Genomic DNA, 12,366 nt, shown 5'->3' with positions numbered 1-12,366 from the left:
ATTCTTCCCATGTGGCAATTTCCCAGGGTTCCTCCTACTGCATTTCAAGCTCCTGCCCGTCACTGACAGGAGACTGGCCAGCACGCCCTGTGTAAGTAAGGTCCACACTTGGAGACTCCGTCTCTCTTCATTCCTGTCTCCAAATTCAGTAACTTCAGTCTCATTGCTGTCTCCTCCAGATCCTCTTCATATTCTCCCCAAGTGCTCCAGCTCGGCCTTTCAGGGGTCCGTGACCCTGCAGCAGGTTACCTGGAGGGCAGGTGTGCAAACTCGATGATTCAAAGGTGATCGCCCAGACAGCAGGGGGGCAGTGGGTGGCTTTAGTGTCACACAGCTCAGTCCAAACCCATAAGCCTAAATCCAGAGTCCCTTCACCGCCCTGATCAGCACGTGGCAAGAGGAAGTCTCCACACACGGCTGACTTGAGAATCACGGGAGGCGGAGTAAGGGGACGGGCCCACGGATGTCCTGGCTGGCTACACGTCAGCTTCGGGCCGCCCCTCCGGCCCACGGAGCAGGGCACAGGGGGGCTCTTCTCCAAGGCAGGGACCTCAGGCCAGGTGCGGCGAGGCTGCGAGGAACCTGGTTGTCAGGCAAAGCCTGCCACCTTGTGGCGCTCATGCATATGAGCCCAGCCCACCAGCCCTGCAGCCCTGCCTAACCCCCTCCACCTCCTCCAGGCTTCTTCGTCTGGGGTATCCTCTCTGAGCCCTGAAAACCCCAAGGCTCCCTAGCCTGGAGGTGCCCTCCCGAACCCCGTTCTCAGGGTGTTCCCCATTTTGTCTTCCCTACTAGCATTGGGGCTATTTTTCGAATGGTGAACCTGGAGGTCTCTCCCTCCCACCTCAGTCCCTTCTCAGCCGCTCAGCAGTGACTTGGGGCCTGGGTAGCCAGGTTTTCAGGAATCGGTGGTGTTCACGCACTGCCAAACCCTCAACAAACCTGCCGCCGGCTTCTCTGGCCCCTTTGAGGATGACTTGGGGCAGAGTGGCTACTGTGCGCGTGTGTGCATACATGCCAGGTACACACACGCACCTATTCCTGGCTGTCCCCACCCCGGACTCACAGGGGCCCGCCCTCAGCTGCAGCAGCGCTGGCTGCCTGGGCCTACGCCTGCACCTTTACAGCCACACCTGCTCAGGACCCCGCTCCTGGGAGCAGGGGGCAGAGCAGTTTCTTCCTTCACTTCCTGTGGTGTTGGACTTCCCAAGGCAAGTGGAAGGTGACAGACAGCCATGATGACTGGCTCCAATCCAGGCTTCCAGGGAATAAAGCCGAGAAGGGGGGGAACGGGGCTGCCCTAAGGTTTCCAGCACACGGGCTTCGTCTTGCTCTGCACGCCTGCAGCTTAGCGCTCTTAGTGACTGGATTGGCAACCTTTCTGCTGTTTCTTTCTCCCCTGCTGGTGTAATAGAATGGGTCAGTGGGTCTACTCTGGCTTTAGTGCCCCATAAGCCTGTGCTAACAGTGGCTCCGGATTTCCTGGCCCGGGGTGGGGCGGGGCTGACATGCCCAACCCGCTGGCTGTGATGATGGGGCTGGCCTGCCACCCACGCATTTTGAGATTGGCTGTGGAATGAACACACTAATGTCCAAATTACCCATGTCCCTTATCAGACAAGTCAGACAGAAACTCTTCGTTAACATAAAGCCTGGAAAAGGAAAGAATGGGAGAAGAAAAGCGGAAGGTACAGCTGAATCCAGAACGTAGGACTCTAAAGCCTCTGGAAGGAGGAACCACTCGCTGAGTGTGTCTCACAAGCCGCACACAGCGCTAAGTACCTTCACATAAATTCCCACATCCTCTGAGAGTCTCATCAGCGTCTTCCAGATGAGAGGGAAAGCTAAGAATGGCTAAGAACTAGCTTTGCACACAGATCGGGGTTCACTTTGGCCCTGCTACTTGCGAGTTACCCTAACCAGGTTAGCGCCTCCCTCCGAGTCTATGTTCTCATCTTTTACACGGGACGACGGCGTGATGATGCCGGCCTCGCTGGTTTGAATGGAAATGTGTGTTGCAGGTATGAGCCTAGCACTCAGGGTCACACCACTGTTGCTAACAGTGAGAGTAGCTGTAACCTGCTGAAGGTCAGGCTTTCTGACTCCCAAGTTCAGTACTCATGGGGAAAGAAGCCAATTCAGGGCCGGCTGGTGTAGCTCAGTGGTTGAGCATTGACCTATGAACCAGGAGGTCAGGGTTTCCCACTCAGGGCACATGCCCAAGTTGCCAGCTCCATACCCACTGGGGGGCGTGCAGGAGGCAGCTGATCAATGATTCTCTCTCATCACTGATGTTTCTCTCTCTCCCCCTTTCCTTTCCTCTCTGAAATCAATAAAAAAAAAAAAATTAAAATAAAAAATAATGAATAGCCCTGACCGGTGTGGCTCAGTGGAGAGAGCGTCGGCCTGCGGACTGAAAGGTCCCAGGTTCGATCCCGGTCAAAGGCATGTACCTTGGTTGCGGGCACATCCCCAGTAGAAGGTGTACAGGAGGCAGCTGATCGATGTTTCTCTCTCATCGATGTTTCTAACTCTCTATCCCTCTCCCTTCCTCTCTGTAAAAAAATCAATAAAATATATTTTAATAATAATAATAATAATAATAATGAATAAAACAAGAGAAACAGAAAAGAGTGAATGAATTATTCCCTAGGCTAGACTGATACTTCCATCTACCAAGTAGAAAGGGAGAAAATAACCAAAGGGGAAATGGTTAAAAGAAAACTATACAGATTTTGTCCCCACGCGCGCACACACGTGCCTAGAAGCTGTCACAGAACACAAGCCTTTTGGATTCATTTCCTTGTTTTCTCCCTGGCCCAGGAAGCCAGCTGATTCACTACAGCAATGTGACACCCAACCACCAGCTGGGAGAGAAAAGGGAAAGGCACCCTCGGAGCTGGCCCTCTATTCACAGGGAGAGAAGCCAGTCCTTCTCCAAGGACAAACCAGCCAAGACCACACAATGATCAACTCATTTATTTCTCAGAATTGTTTGCTTCTTGAGATCCCCTGCAAAGATGGGGAACCACAAAACGTCCTTGAGGCCCCAGTTGCAGCCTTGTCCGAGCATCATCCACAGGCAGCCGAGTCCATCAGAGGTCCAACAGGAACCTCCTCACCTGGACCAGGTATTTGGGCTGCAAATAGTCACCCAGCTCCTCCTTGCTGACCCACACATGCTGGCCCTTCTTCTCGGCCTGGGAAAAGTCTCCAGTGAGGAGTAGCGCTTTGAAGAAGAATACTTTGGCCCCGAGGCTACTTTCTGTCCGCACTGCCTGGGGGAACTTGAACTTGTAGTGGCCACAGGGTGCGTTTCCCAGGAACTTGGCTTCCATGTTGTGTTCTGAGGGAGGGGGAAAACAGAATCGCAAGATGAGGACACACCCACCTGTTGATTCCGGCCAAGGTCAGAGTAAGAGAAATCCCGGGGAGTGCGGAATCCCCGCGGTCATTCCTCAAGAGCCGATTCACTGGGTCCACTCCATGTGCCAAGCCTCTGCTTTCAGACTGAAGCCAGCAATGCAGCTCCAATACCACTGCTGGGAGTCACGGCGCTGAGCTTCTAGACTCAGCCCCGTCACCGTCTGCTGGTGAAGGACCAAGTCACTTGGTATCTGGAAAGCAAAACTCATCAGCCTTTTAAAGGAGTGTCTCACGGAAAGCATGAAAAGGACCTGATTTGACTTCTGTAGGGTGAACACACCATAACCAAAGTTAAAAGACAAAGGTAGGTAGATAAGTCCTGCAATGTATAACAAAGGGCTTAATAACCCCATCCCAGTATTTCCCCAAAGGATGGGGAAATGATGGGTTACTGAAAGGCATGTGGAGAACTGGCGAGCTAAACAAGAAATAGAAAGCTGGATCTCAGCCCTCATGTCAAAATTGATACCGCACAGACAAAAGATTTAACAACAGAGACTTAAATGTTTCATTAGATTTTTATTCATTTTTGATGGTTTCATGGATATTTAATATTTTCTGAATGTTGCCATATTTTTAAATTTTTCATTTAAAAAAAAAAAGAGACCATAAGAGTACTTTATTTTCTGCATCATTTTTAAGAGAGGAAGGTCTAAACAAAATACAAAATTCAAAAAGACATTTACATAAAAATTAAACCTTTCTTCAAGGAAAAAAACACACCACCATAAAAAAGTCAAAGACAAAATGACAAACTAGAAAAAATATTTCAACACATTCAAAGAGAAATACCTTAAGGTATAAGAAGTATTCAGAAATCAATGAGGAAAAAAAAAACAAATCTAAAAGAAAAATGAACAAAGCATATGAACAGGAAGTTCACATGGAAGTCAGTATCAAACTCATTAAAGTAGGCTCAATCTTATTATTAAACAGAAATTAAAATAACCTATTATTACTAAAGTTCAAAAACTGAGCGGTACACAGCTTGTCGAGGTTAAGAAAACATGGGTACTCGGCAATGGATGTAAATGAGTATGATTGCTCTGTTTGTCAAGGTATCAATTTTACTTACACAGCCCCTGTGATCTAGCAACTCTGCCTGCCCGTGTGAGCAAAGATGAGTGTATAAGGATGTTCACTGCCCCTTTATTTGTAAAAGCGACAGACTGGTTAAACAAATGACAGTACGTGCACATGTGAAATAGCACGCTGGTGTTAAAGTGCGAGCTATGTCTTCGTGTACTGATATAGACAACTAAAGGCTCTATATGAGAGGAGAAAAAAAGTATGTAACTGTATAAATATGCTCTGTGTGGGTAAAAGAAACAGATACCATATGTGCAATTCTAAAAACATACCAAAACTGCTGATGGTGGTTGCCTCTGAGAAGGGAAAACTACTTCTTACCCTGTGATCCGTTTACTAGACACTGTTTGATAAATTTTTCACCATCTACAATGAATTGTCATTCTCCATATTAAAAAACAGTAACACTATATACAAAATGTCAATAGTGGGTATCTGTGAGTGGTGAGATTATATCTGTATGTTTCTTTGTATCTTTCTGAAATTGCCACTTAATTTCTATAACCTGGGGAAAATGGATTAAAAAGTAATCAAATCAAGAAAATAAAAAAGAAACAGTTCGTTACAAACATGAACAAAGAATCTGAATAGGTAGTTCATGGAAGAAGAAATACAAACAGCCAATAAACATGAAAGGATGGTCACTCTCACCAGCAATTAGGAAAATGCCAATCCAAAAGCAGTCATTTTTACTGACTGGATAGGCAACAATTAAAACGGGACTATTTTATGTTGGCGAGGCCTAGGCAAACAGGCACTTCTTTACAACACTCCTGAAAACTGCAAATGTTAGGCTCATTCTGCAGGACCACTGGGCACAGCAAAGTACCCCCACCCCCCGCCCCTTCTATCTGCGTGCTCCCTCTCCTGCAGGCCACACAGGCCCCTCGAGGGAAAGGGTACTTAAGATGGTGGCAGGGCCCGTAAAGAGGCTGTGCACTGATCCTGCCAAATCCACTTTCTCAGAAACACTCAGGAGATATCTCCTCGGGCCAGATACTCTGCTGAAAGCTGGAGGATGGAGAGGAATAGATACTGCACGTACCTTCAAGGCAGTCAGAACTCTGGCTGGGGAGGGAAACGTGTTAATAAACAATCACAGGGCAATGGGATAAGTGAAAGAGCATACCCTCCACCAGCACAGAAGCTCCCAGGGAGCAGGAGTAATGTCCTGTGATGTCATCAGGGTGACCCCACTGCCTGCACAGGGCCAGCAAATGGAAGGCAGAGTGTTTGCTGTACACACTGAGTAAGGCACACGCAGTGCTACGGAGCCCTCAGGGAGGCGTAGCTCTCCCTCCCCGGAGGCCAGGACAAACCTCCACCACAGCATGTTTAACCAACGAGCTGAGACTTAAAAACTGAGCAGTCAGACCAGAGGAGTAAAAGCAGCCAATCGGGGACCAGCATGCGTCAAAGCAGAGGTGCATGAAAGACCACATTATTCAAGGAACGCAAAAGGTTTGCTAGGTTAGAACTTAGACTACACATTAATGAGGTGAGACGGAAGACTGATGAGCTCGCGATCAGAACAGAAAGGATTTGCAGGCCATGCTTGAATGTCCGAACTTCTATGGGAAACCCTGTAAGGATTCTAGGGAGAGAAGCCACAGGGATCTGTTTGAGCAAGCTCATTCCGGCAGCACGGAAGGGTGTGACACAAAGGGGGAACGCATTCGGAATCTACTTCACCCGTCCAGCGCAGCAGTTCTCACGCACCGTGATTTCGCTCCCCGGCTATTACCTGGCAACGTCTAGATCAGTGGTTCTCAACCTTCCTAATGCCGCGACCCTTTAAACCAGTTCCTCATGTTGTGGGGACCCCCAACCATAACATTATTTTCGTTGCTACTTCATAACTGTAATTTTGCTGCTGTTATGAATCGTAATGTAAATATTTGTGTTTTCCAATGGTCTTAGGCGACCTGTAGCGACCCACATGTTGAGAACCGCTATTGTAGAGCCTAAGACCATCGGAAAACACAGATATTTACATTACGATTCATTAACAGCAAAATTACAGTTATGAAGTAGCAACGAAAATAATGTTATGGTTGGGGGTCCCCACAACATGAGGAACTGTATTAAAGGGTCACGGCATAGGAAGGTTGAGAACCACTGCTCCAGATGGTTCTGGCTATCATTTTGGTTGTCACACTACAGGGGGTGGGGATGGGTTAGTGCCACTGGCATCTAATGGGCACAGGCCACAGATGCTGCTAAACATGCCACAGGGCACATCACAGTGCCCACAAAGAATACTCTTGCCCCAAACACCAACAGGGCAAGGCTGAGAAACCCTGGGGAGAAGTCACGGTATCAAAGCCCAAGCTGTGGGAATGAGAATACTTAGAGCAGCCCAGGTAGGTCTCAAGAGTTTATGGACGTCGGAATGCGCTCAAGGATCACTCTGAGGCTTCTAGTTGGGTGAACAGGACAGTGGCGGTGCCAAAGAGCAAGGATACGAAGATAAGCAGGCTGAGAAAATGGCAGGAACAACAACGTTGAATGTACAGTTGATCCTTGAACAAAGTGGTACCCCCCAGGCAGCCACAGTCCACATATAACTTTGACCCCTCCCAAATTTAATTATAAAAGCCTACTGTTGGCAAGAAGCCTTACCAATAACAGTCAATTAGCACATATTCCGTATGTGTGTGGATTATATACCGTATTTTTACAATAAAGTAGACTAGAGAAAACGTTATTAAGAAAACAATACATTTATACATACTTGTTCAAGAAAACCAGCATATACGTGAACCTGCACAGTTCAAACCCATGTTGTTCAAGAATCAATGTACTAAGTTTAAAAATCTCAGTGGGACAAAGACACACTCTCACCTGATCTAAGGAAAATCCTTACCTTTAAACCGTCCTCGGTCAGCCTTTAAATCCTCTGGCTGAGTCCAAAGTGCACCTCATGGGGTTGAGAGGGTGGCGAGAACTCACCTGCCAGCGTGGCCAGGGTTCGCTCAGCTGTTGCTCGGAGGGTCTCCCCCGGCTGCCACTCTGCCTGGGGCAGCACCCAAACATCCTGGTCGCCAAACTTCTCTTTAACCAAGAGAACAAGGTTCCTGTCTAGCTTCCGGTGCAGTGAGGTCCGGTCGTTCTTTTCATCGGCATCTGCGAAGAAATGGGGGTCAGAGGAGACGAGATCATGTGATCTGCCAGAACCAAGGAGATTAGAGCTTTACAGTCTTCCTTTAAGGTAGAGCCACAACGCTTGCTCTCAACAAAACTTAGAGTCCCTCTCCATCTGTGGTTGTGCTTTCTGCCATTTCAGTCACCCGCAATCAAATCATAAATGGAAAATTCCAGAAATAAACCAGTCAAAAGTTTTACATTGCACCGCATTCCTAACAGCAAGATGAAATTGGGTGCCATCTTGCTCCATCCCTCCAGGGATATGAACCATCCCTTTGTCCAGCGTCTCCAGGCTGTATGCTCTCCTGGCCCGTCAGTCACTCAGCCATTTCAGTTATCAGATCAACTGTCACAGTGCTTGTGTTCCAGTAACCCCTATTTTACTTAATCCTAGCCCCAAAGTGCAAGAGTAGTAATGCTAGCCGTTCAGATATGCCAAAGAGAAGCCATGCAGTGCTTCCTATACGTGAAATGGTGAGTACAACACAACAAGGTATTTTGAGAAAGACACACCACATCCACAACTTCTATTACAGTATATTGCTATAATTATCCTGTTTTATTATTAGCTGTTGTTAATCTCCTACTGTGCCTAATTTATAAATTAAATTTTACCACAGGTGTATATGTATAGGGGAAAACACAGTATATACAGGATTTGGTACTATACAGTTTCAAGCACTCACTGAGGGCGGGGGGGGGGGGGGGGGTCTTGAAATGTATTCCCTGAGGATGAGGGGGACTACTGTAATTAAATTACAATCCTGTCCTGACCCATCTCTCTAACTCTGGCCTCGGCCAAGGTAAAGCCTCACAATCTTGAGGAAACTAAAATATAAGAAGAGGAACCCAAAAGCTGAACTTCTCCTTTAGAGAGCAAACCACGAAGTACTTTCAGCTTCTGAAAAACAGGCAAATACCCACACTAATGCAAACCCTGCTCCACTGGTGTTGACGCTGTTTCTGACTTCACTAGCCCCTTTCTCTGTGGCACCCCTCTGTGAAACAGGACAGGAGAACTCACCCCGTGCTTCAGGAGGGTTTCAGATCAAGCACGGGGAGCTAGTGGAAAAGGCTTAATTTCCCCCCTCTCAGTCCACACTAGGAGATAAATTCAGAAGACATTTCTAACGTTTAATTGAGAAAGAAGACTATCCCAACGTCCTTATCTCGTATTCAAAAATACTATAGGCCTTAAAAAATTATAGTAGGGGCAGATGTGAGGAACTGGGGGCAAAATTGTTTTTCTCCCACCGGAAAGACGGATGATTTGTCATTTGCGATTATCTGTTATTTAACACACTGAGCAGGGCTAAGCAATTGTCTTTGTTTGGGAACCGGAACACGCTTCTTCTACTCCTCTGTCCCTTTTCTCCTGAAGAGACCACAAACCTGTTATGCGAGCTCCAGGTTTGAACTGTAGGAATTTCTGCTCCCACATTTCTTCCAAATCCTGTACCAGCAATATATTCCGTTCATCTTCATCGTCATCGAGGTCAGCTTTCCTCTTTGCCAGGCGCTGGGCTTCATCCAAAGCACGAAGCTCGTGGTCTGAATACCGGCTTCTCTCTATCTCGATCTGGGGAAATTAAAAGAGGCAAAATAAAACAGAGTTACAGCATACCTGACAGACTCAGAAGTTTACCACCCAACACAACCAGACATACAATCAAAACACCACGGCGGGGGGCGGGGGGGGGGGGAGGAACGGACAGAGAAAGCACTGCGGGCTTGAGTTACATTTGCTAAAATGTGATCATGGGATTGGAGGTCAAGATGGTGAACAACAGCCTGGCCAGCGTGGCTCAGTGGTTGAGCGTTGACCTATAAACCTGGAGGTCACAGTTCGATTCCTGGTCAGGGCACATGCCCGGGTTTGTGGGCTTAATACCCAGTGCGGGGTGTGCAGGAGGCAGCTGATCCATGGTGCTCTCTCATCACTGATGTTTCTATTTCTCTCCCTCTCTGAAATCAATAACAATACAGTTAAAAAAAAAAAAAAAAAAAAGATGGCGAGTAACAGAGGCCACGCTGCAGTCATGTCAGTCTTTGATGGAAGCCTCACTCACCAGGGACTTCCCTGGCCCATGGAGTTTACAGACGCCGCTCTTTCTTCCTAGTTTTCCCTCCAGGGAGATTTCCTACTCCTCCTTCCGATCTCAGTTTAAATACCACTTTCTTGGAGAGCGATGCCTTGACACCTCTCATAAGATTAAAATTAGGCGTCCCTGTTAAACTCTCTTACAGCACTGTGCATTTTCCTTCCCAACACTTCCCTGCCTCTGCGATTACTAGGTGTACCGGTTAATAATGCAGGTTTTTTCCAAAAGATGGAGTGGCACATATGTTGATATACAGTATATGCGATTTGATATGTATACTATTTTGTTGTATTGACAGCAAGCTTCAAAACTTCATATGTCAAATTTTCTGAAGGTGCTAACATCATAGATATTTTTACGCTTAAAAATGTCGAATTTCATGCCCAAAAAAAAGAGCATTTGCGGGAAGTTTTAATTCATTATTTTGAAGAAAAGTGCTGCTGAAAGTGATCGTATACTTCGGGAAGCTTATGGTGAACATGCTCCATCTCAAGATCCCTGTGAACGCTGGTTTAAACGCATTAAAAGTGATGATTGCGATGTGAAAGACAAAGAACGTCCAGGTCAACCGAAAAAGTTTGAAGACCAACAATGACAAGCATTATTGGATGAAGATGCGTGTCAAACTCAAAAACAACTTGCAGAAAGATTACACGTTGCTCAGCAAACAATTTCCAATCGATTACCAGCAATGGGAAAGATTTTAAAGGAAGGAAAACAGGTACCATATCAACTGAACGGAAGACAAATGGAAAACCAAAAAGCCATCAGTAATATGTTGCTTCAACGGCACAAAAGAAAGTCTTTTTTGCATCGAATTGTGACTGGCGATGAAAAGTGGATTTATTTTGAGAATGCCAAACACACAAAATCATGGGTTGATGCAGGTCAACCATCAACATCGACTGCAAGGTCAAATCGCTTCGGAAAGAAGACCATGCTCTGCGTTTGGTGGGATCAGGAAGGTGTGGTGTATTATGAGCTTCTAAAACCAGGTGAAACCGTTAATACTGATCACTACCGACAACAAATAATCAACTTGGACCACGCTTTGATCATGAAACCACCAGAATGGGCCAGAAGACACGGCAAAGTAATTTTGCTTCACGATGACGCACCATCACACACTTCAACACCAGTTAAAGACACGTTAAAAGATCCTGCCTGGGAAGTGTTAACCCACCTGCTGTATTCACCAGACCTCGCTCCTTCAGATGACCACCTGTTCCGATCGATGGCACACGCACTTTCTGAGCAGCCCTTCAAAACGTACGAAGAAGTGGAAAATGGGGTCTCTGAATGGTCTGCCTCAAAACAAGTCAAGTTCTATTGGGACAGTATCCACAAATTACCCGAAAGATGGGGGAAATGTGTAGCTAGCGATGGACAGTACTTTGAATAAAGCACTTTTGATGTTTCTCTTGAAATTATCGTGTTTTCTTTGATTACAAAATTCTCATTTAACCGGTTGAGACTCAATCCACATTTTTAACCGGTTAACAGTCAATCCGCATTACTAACCGGTACACCCAGTATACAGTCGTGGGATTGATCATCTGGTTCCTGACTGGCCCTCCCCGCCAGCGTGAAGCGCTGTGTCTGTGCACAGGAAGTGCTCCGTGCTTCTCTGTGACTAATGTCTCACTTGGAGAGGAAAGGCGTACACCGAGTACAACGCACTGAACGGAAGCTTTAGCTCTCAGCGGCGAAGACGAAAACCATTTCCGGTTCTGGAGAAACAGGCCACTCCTCGGCCCCCATCTGTGGGGACTGGAGACCCTCGCCGCCTCTACACCCAGTTCCTGCCCACGGCTCCTCACTTGCCTCTCACGTCAACAGTCCTGGGAGGACAACGGCTGGCTCTCTCACGGGCATCTCACGGATGGGCCGCTGCCTTCTCCTAACACGCCTCATAGAGACTTTCTCCTCAAAAAAAAAAAAAAATCCCAAACAAAGACCGTCTCCTCTCCGAACTGCCAACTCTGCTAGCGACCGAGTCCGTCTTGTTCACCACCGCTTCCGTCGTGTGCTGAACGCAAACCAAAAGAAGCGTCTCTAAAGAGCTGCCTAAGGAGACAATAAAGAAGACCGAGGAAAACAAACTACCTTTTACTGAACGCCTGCTATGCACCAAACCAACCACAAAAGGTAGGTGCCATTTGGCGGGTGAAGTACACTGAAGGTCCGAGTGGGGAGGTAACCGGCCCAAGGTCACACAGACTCATTGGTGCCAGAGTCGGGATCGAACCCGAGCCCGCGCGTCTCTGTTGGTTCCCTGAAGGCACCCCGGGGCCCTGACCCCGCGCCTCAAATCTACCTGCTGTAATAGAGCCGCCATCTCCTCCTGCAAAGGGGTCAGCGCCTTGGAGACCACCGGTGGCCGCTGCAGGCACAGTGCACCCCACAGACGCCATGGGGACTCGCCGCTCGAGGGGGCGGCCGCCAGGGTCAGGCTGCGAGAACCCGGGCCGCCGGCCCACAGCGGGCGCCGCCAGCCCCTCGCCAGCCCTAGCAGCGCGCGCGCTCCCGGCGCCGCCATCCCTGCCCTCCCGCGATGCACCGCGGCCGCCGCCTGGCCAATCCCGTGTTCCCACAAGGCAGC

General features: G+C 47.9%; 1 protein-coding gene across 1 annotated transcript; it reads right to left on the bottom strand.

The window, feature by feature from the left end:
• Nucleotides 1-2,964: 2,964 nt before the first annotated feature.
• Nucleotides 2,965-12,353, bottom strand: MRPL46 (mitochondrial ribosomal protein L46). The gene is made up of 4 exons (XM_080651702.1): nt 12,082-12,353; nt 9,055-9,241; nt 7,468-7,641; nt 2,965-3,346 (listed from the first exon to the last, which is right to left on the bottom strand). The coding sequence occupies exons 1-4, from the start codon at nt 12,301-12,303 to the stop codon at nt 3,096-3,098; spliced, it is 834 nt and encodes a 277-aa protein (XP_080507828.1). The 5' UTR covers nt 12,304-12,353; the 3' UTR covers nt 2,965-3,095.
• Nucleotides 12,354-12,366: the final 13 nt, after the last annotated feature.

This window comes from Plecotus auritus (assembly GCF_963455305.1).
Source record: "Plecotus auritus genome assembly, chromosome: 15".
NCBI classification, from domain to species: domain Eukaryota; kingdom Metazoa; phylum Chordata; class Mammalia; order Chiroptera; family Vespertilionidae; genus Plecotus; species Plecotus auritus.
This window is presented reverse-complemented; position numbering and strand designations above follow the sequence as displayed.

What these genes read in the sequence shown, in the direction of transcription:
- MRPL46 (XM_080651702.1), bottom strand. Translation starts at nt 12,303, where the DNA reads ATGGCGGCGCCGGGAGCGCGCGCGCTGCTAGGGCTGGCGAGGGGCTGG. An exon ending in TGGCGGCTCTATTACAGCAG is followed by an intron (nt 9,242 to 12,081) that starts GTAGATTTGAGG and finishes TAATTTCCCCAG; the next exon opens with ATCGAGATAGAGAGAAGCCG. An exon ending in AACCCTGGCCACGCTGGCAG is followed by an intron (nt 3,347 to 7,467) that starts GTGAGTTCTCGC and finishes CCCCTCCCTCAG; the next exon opens with AACACAACATGGAAGCCAAG.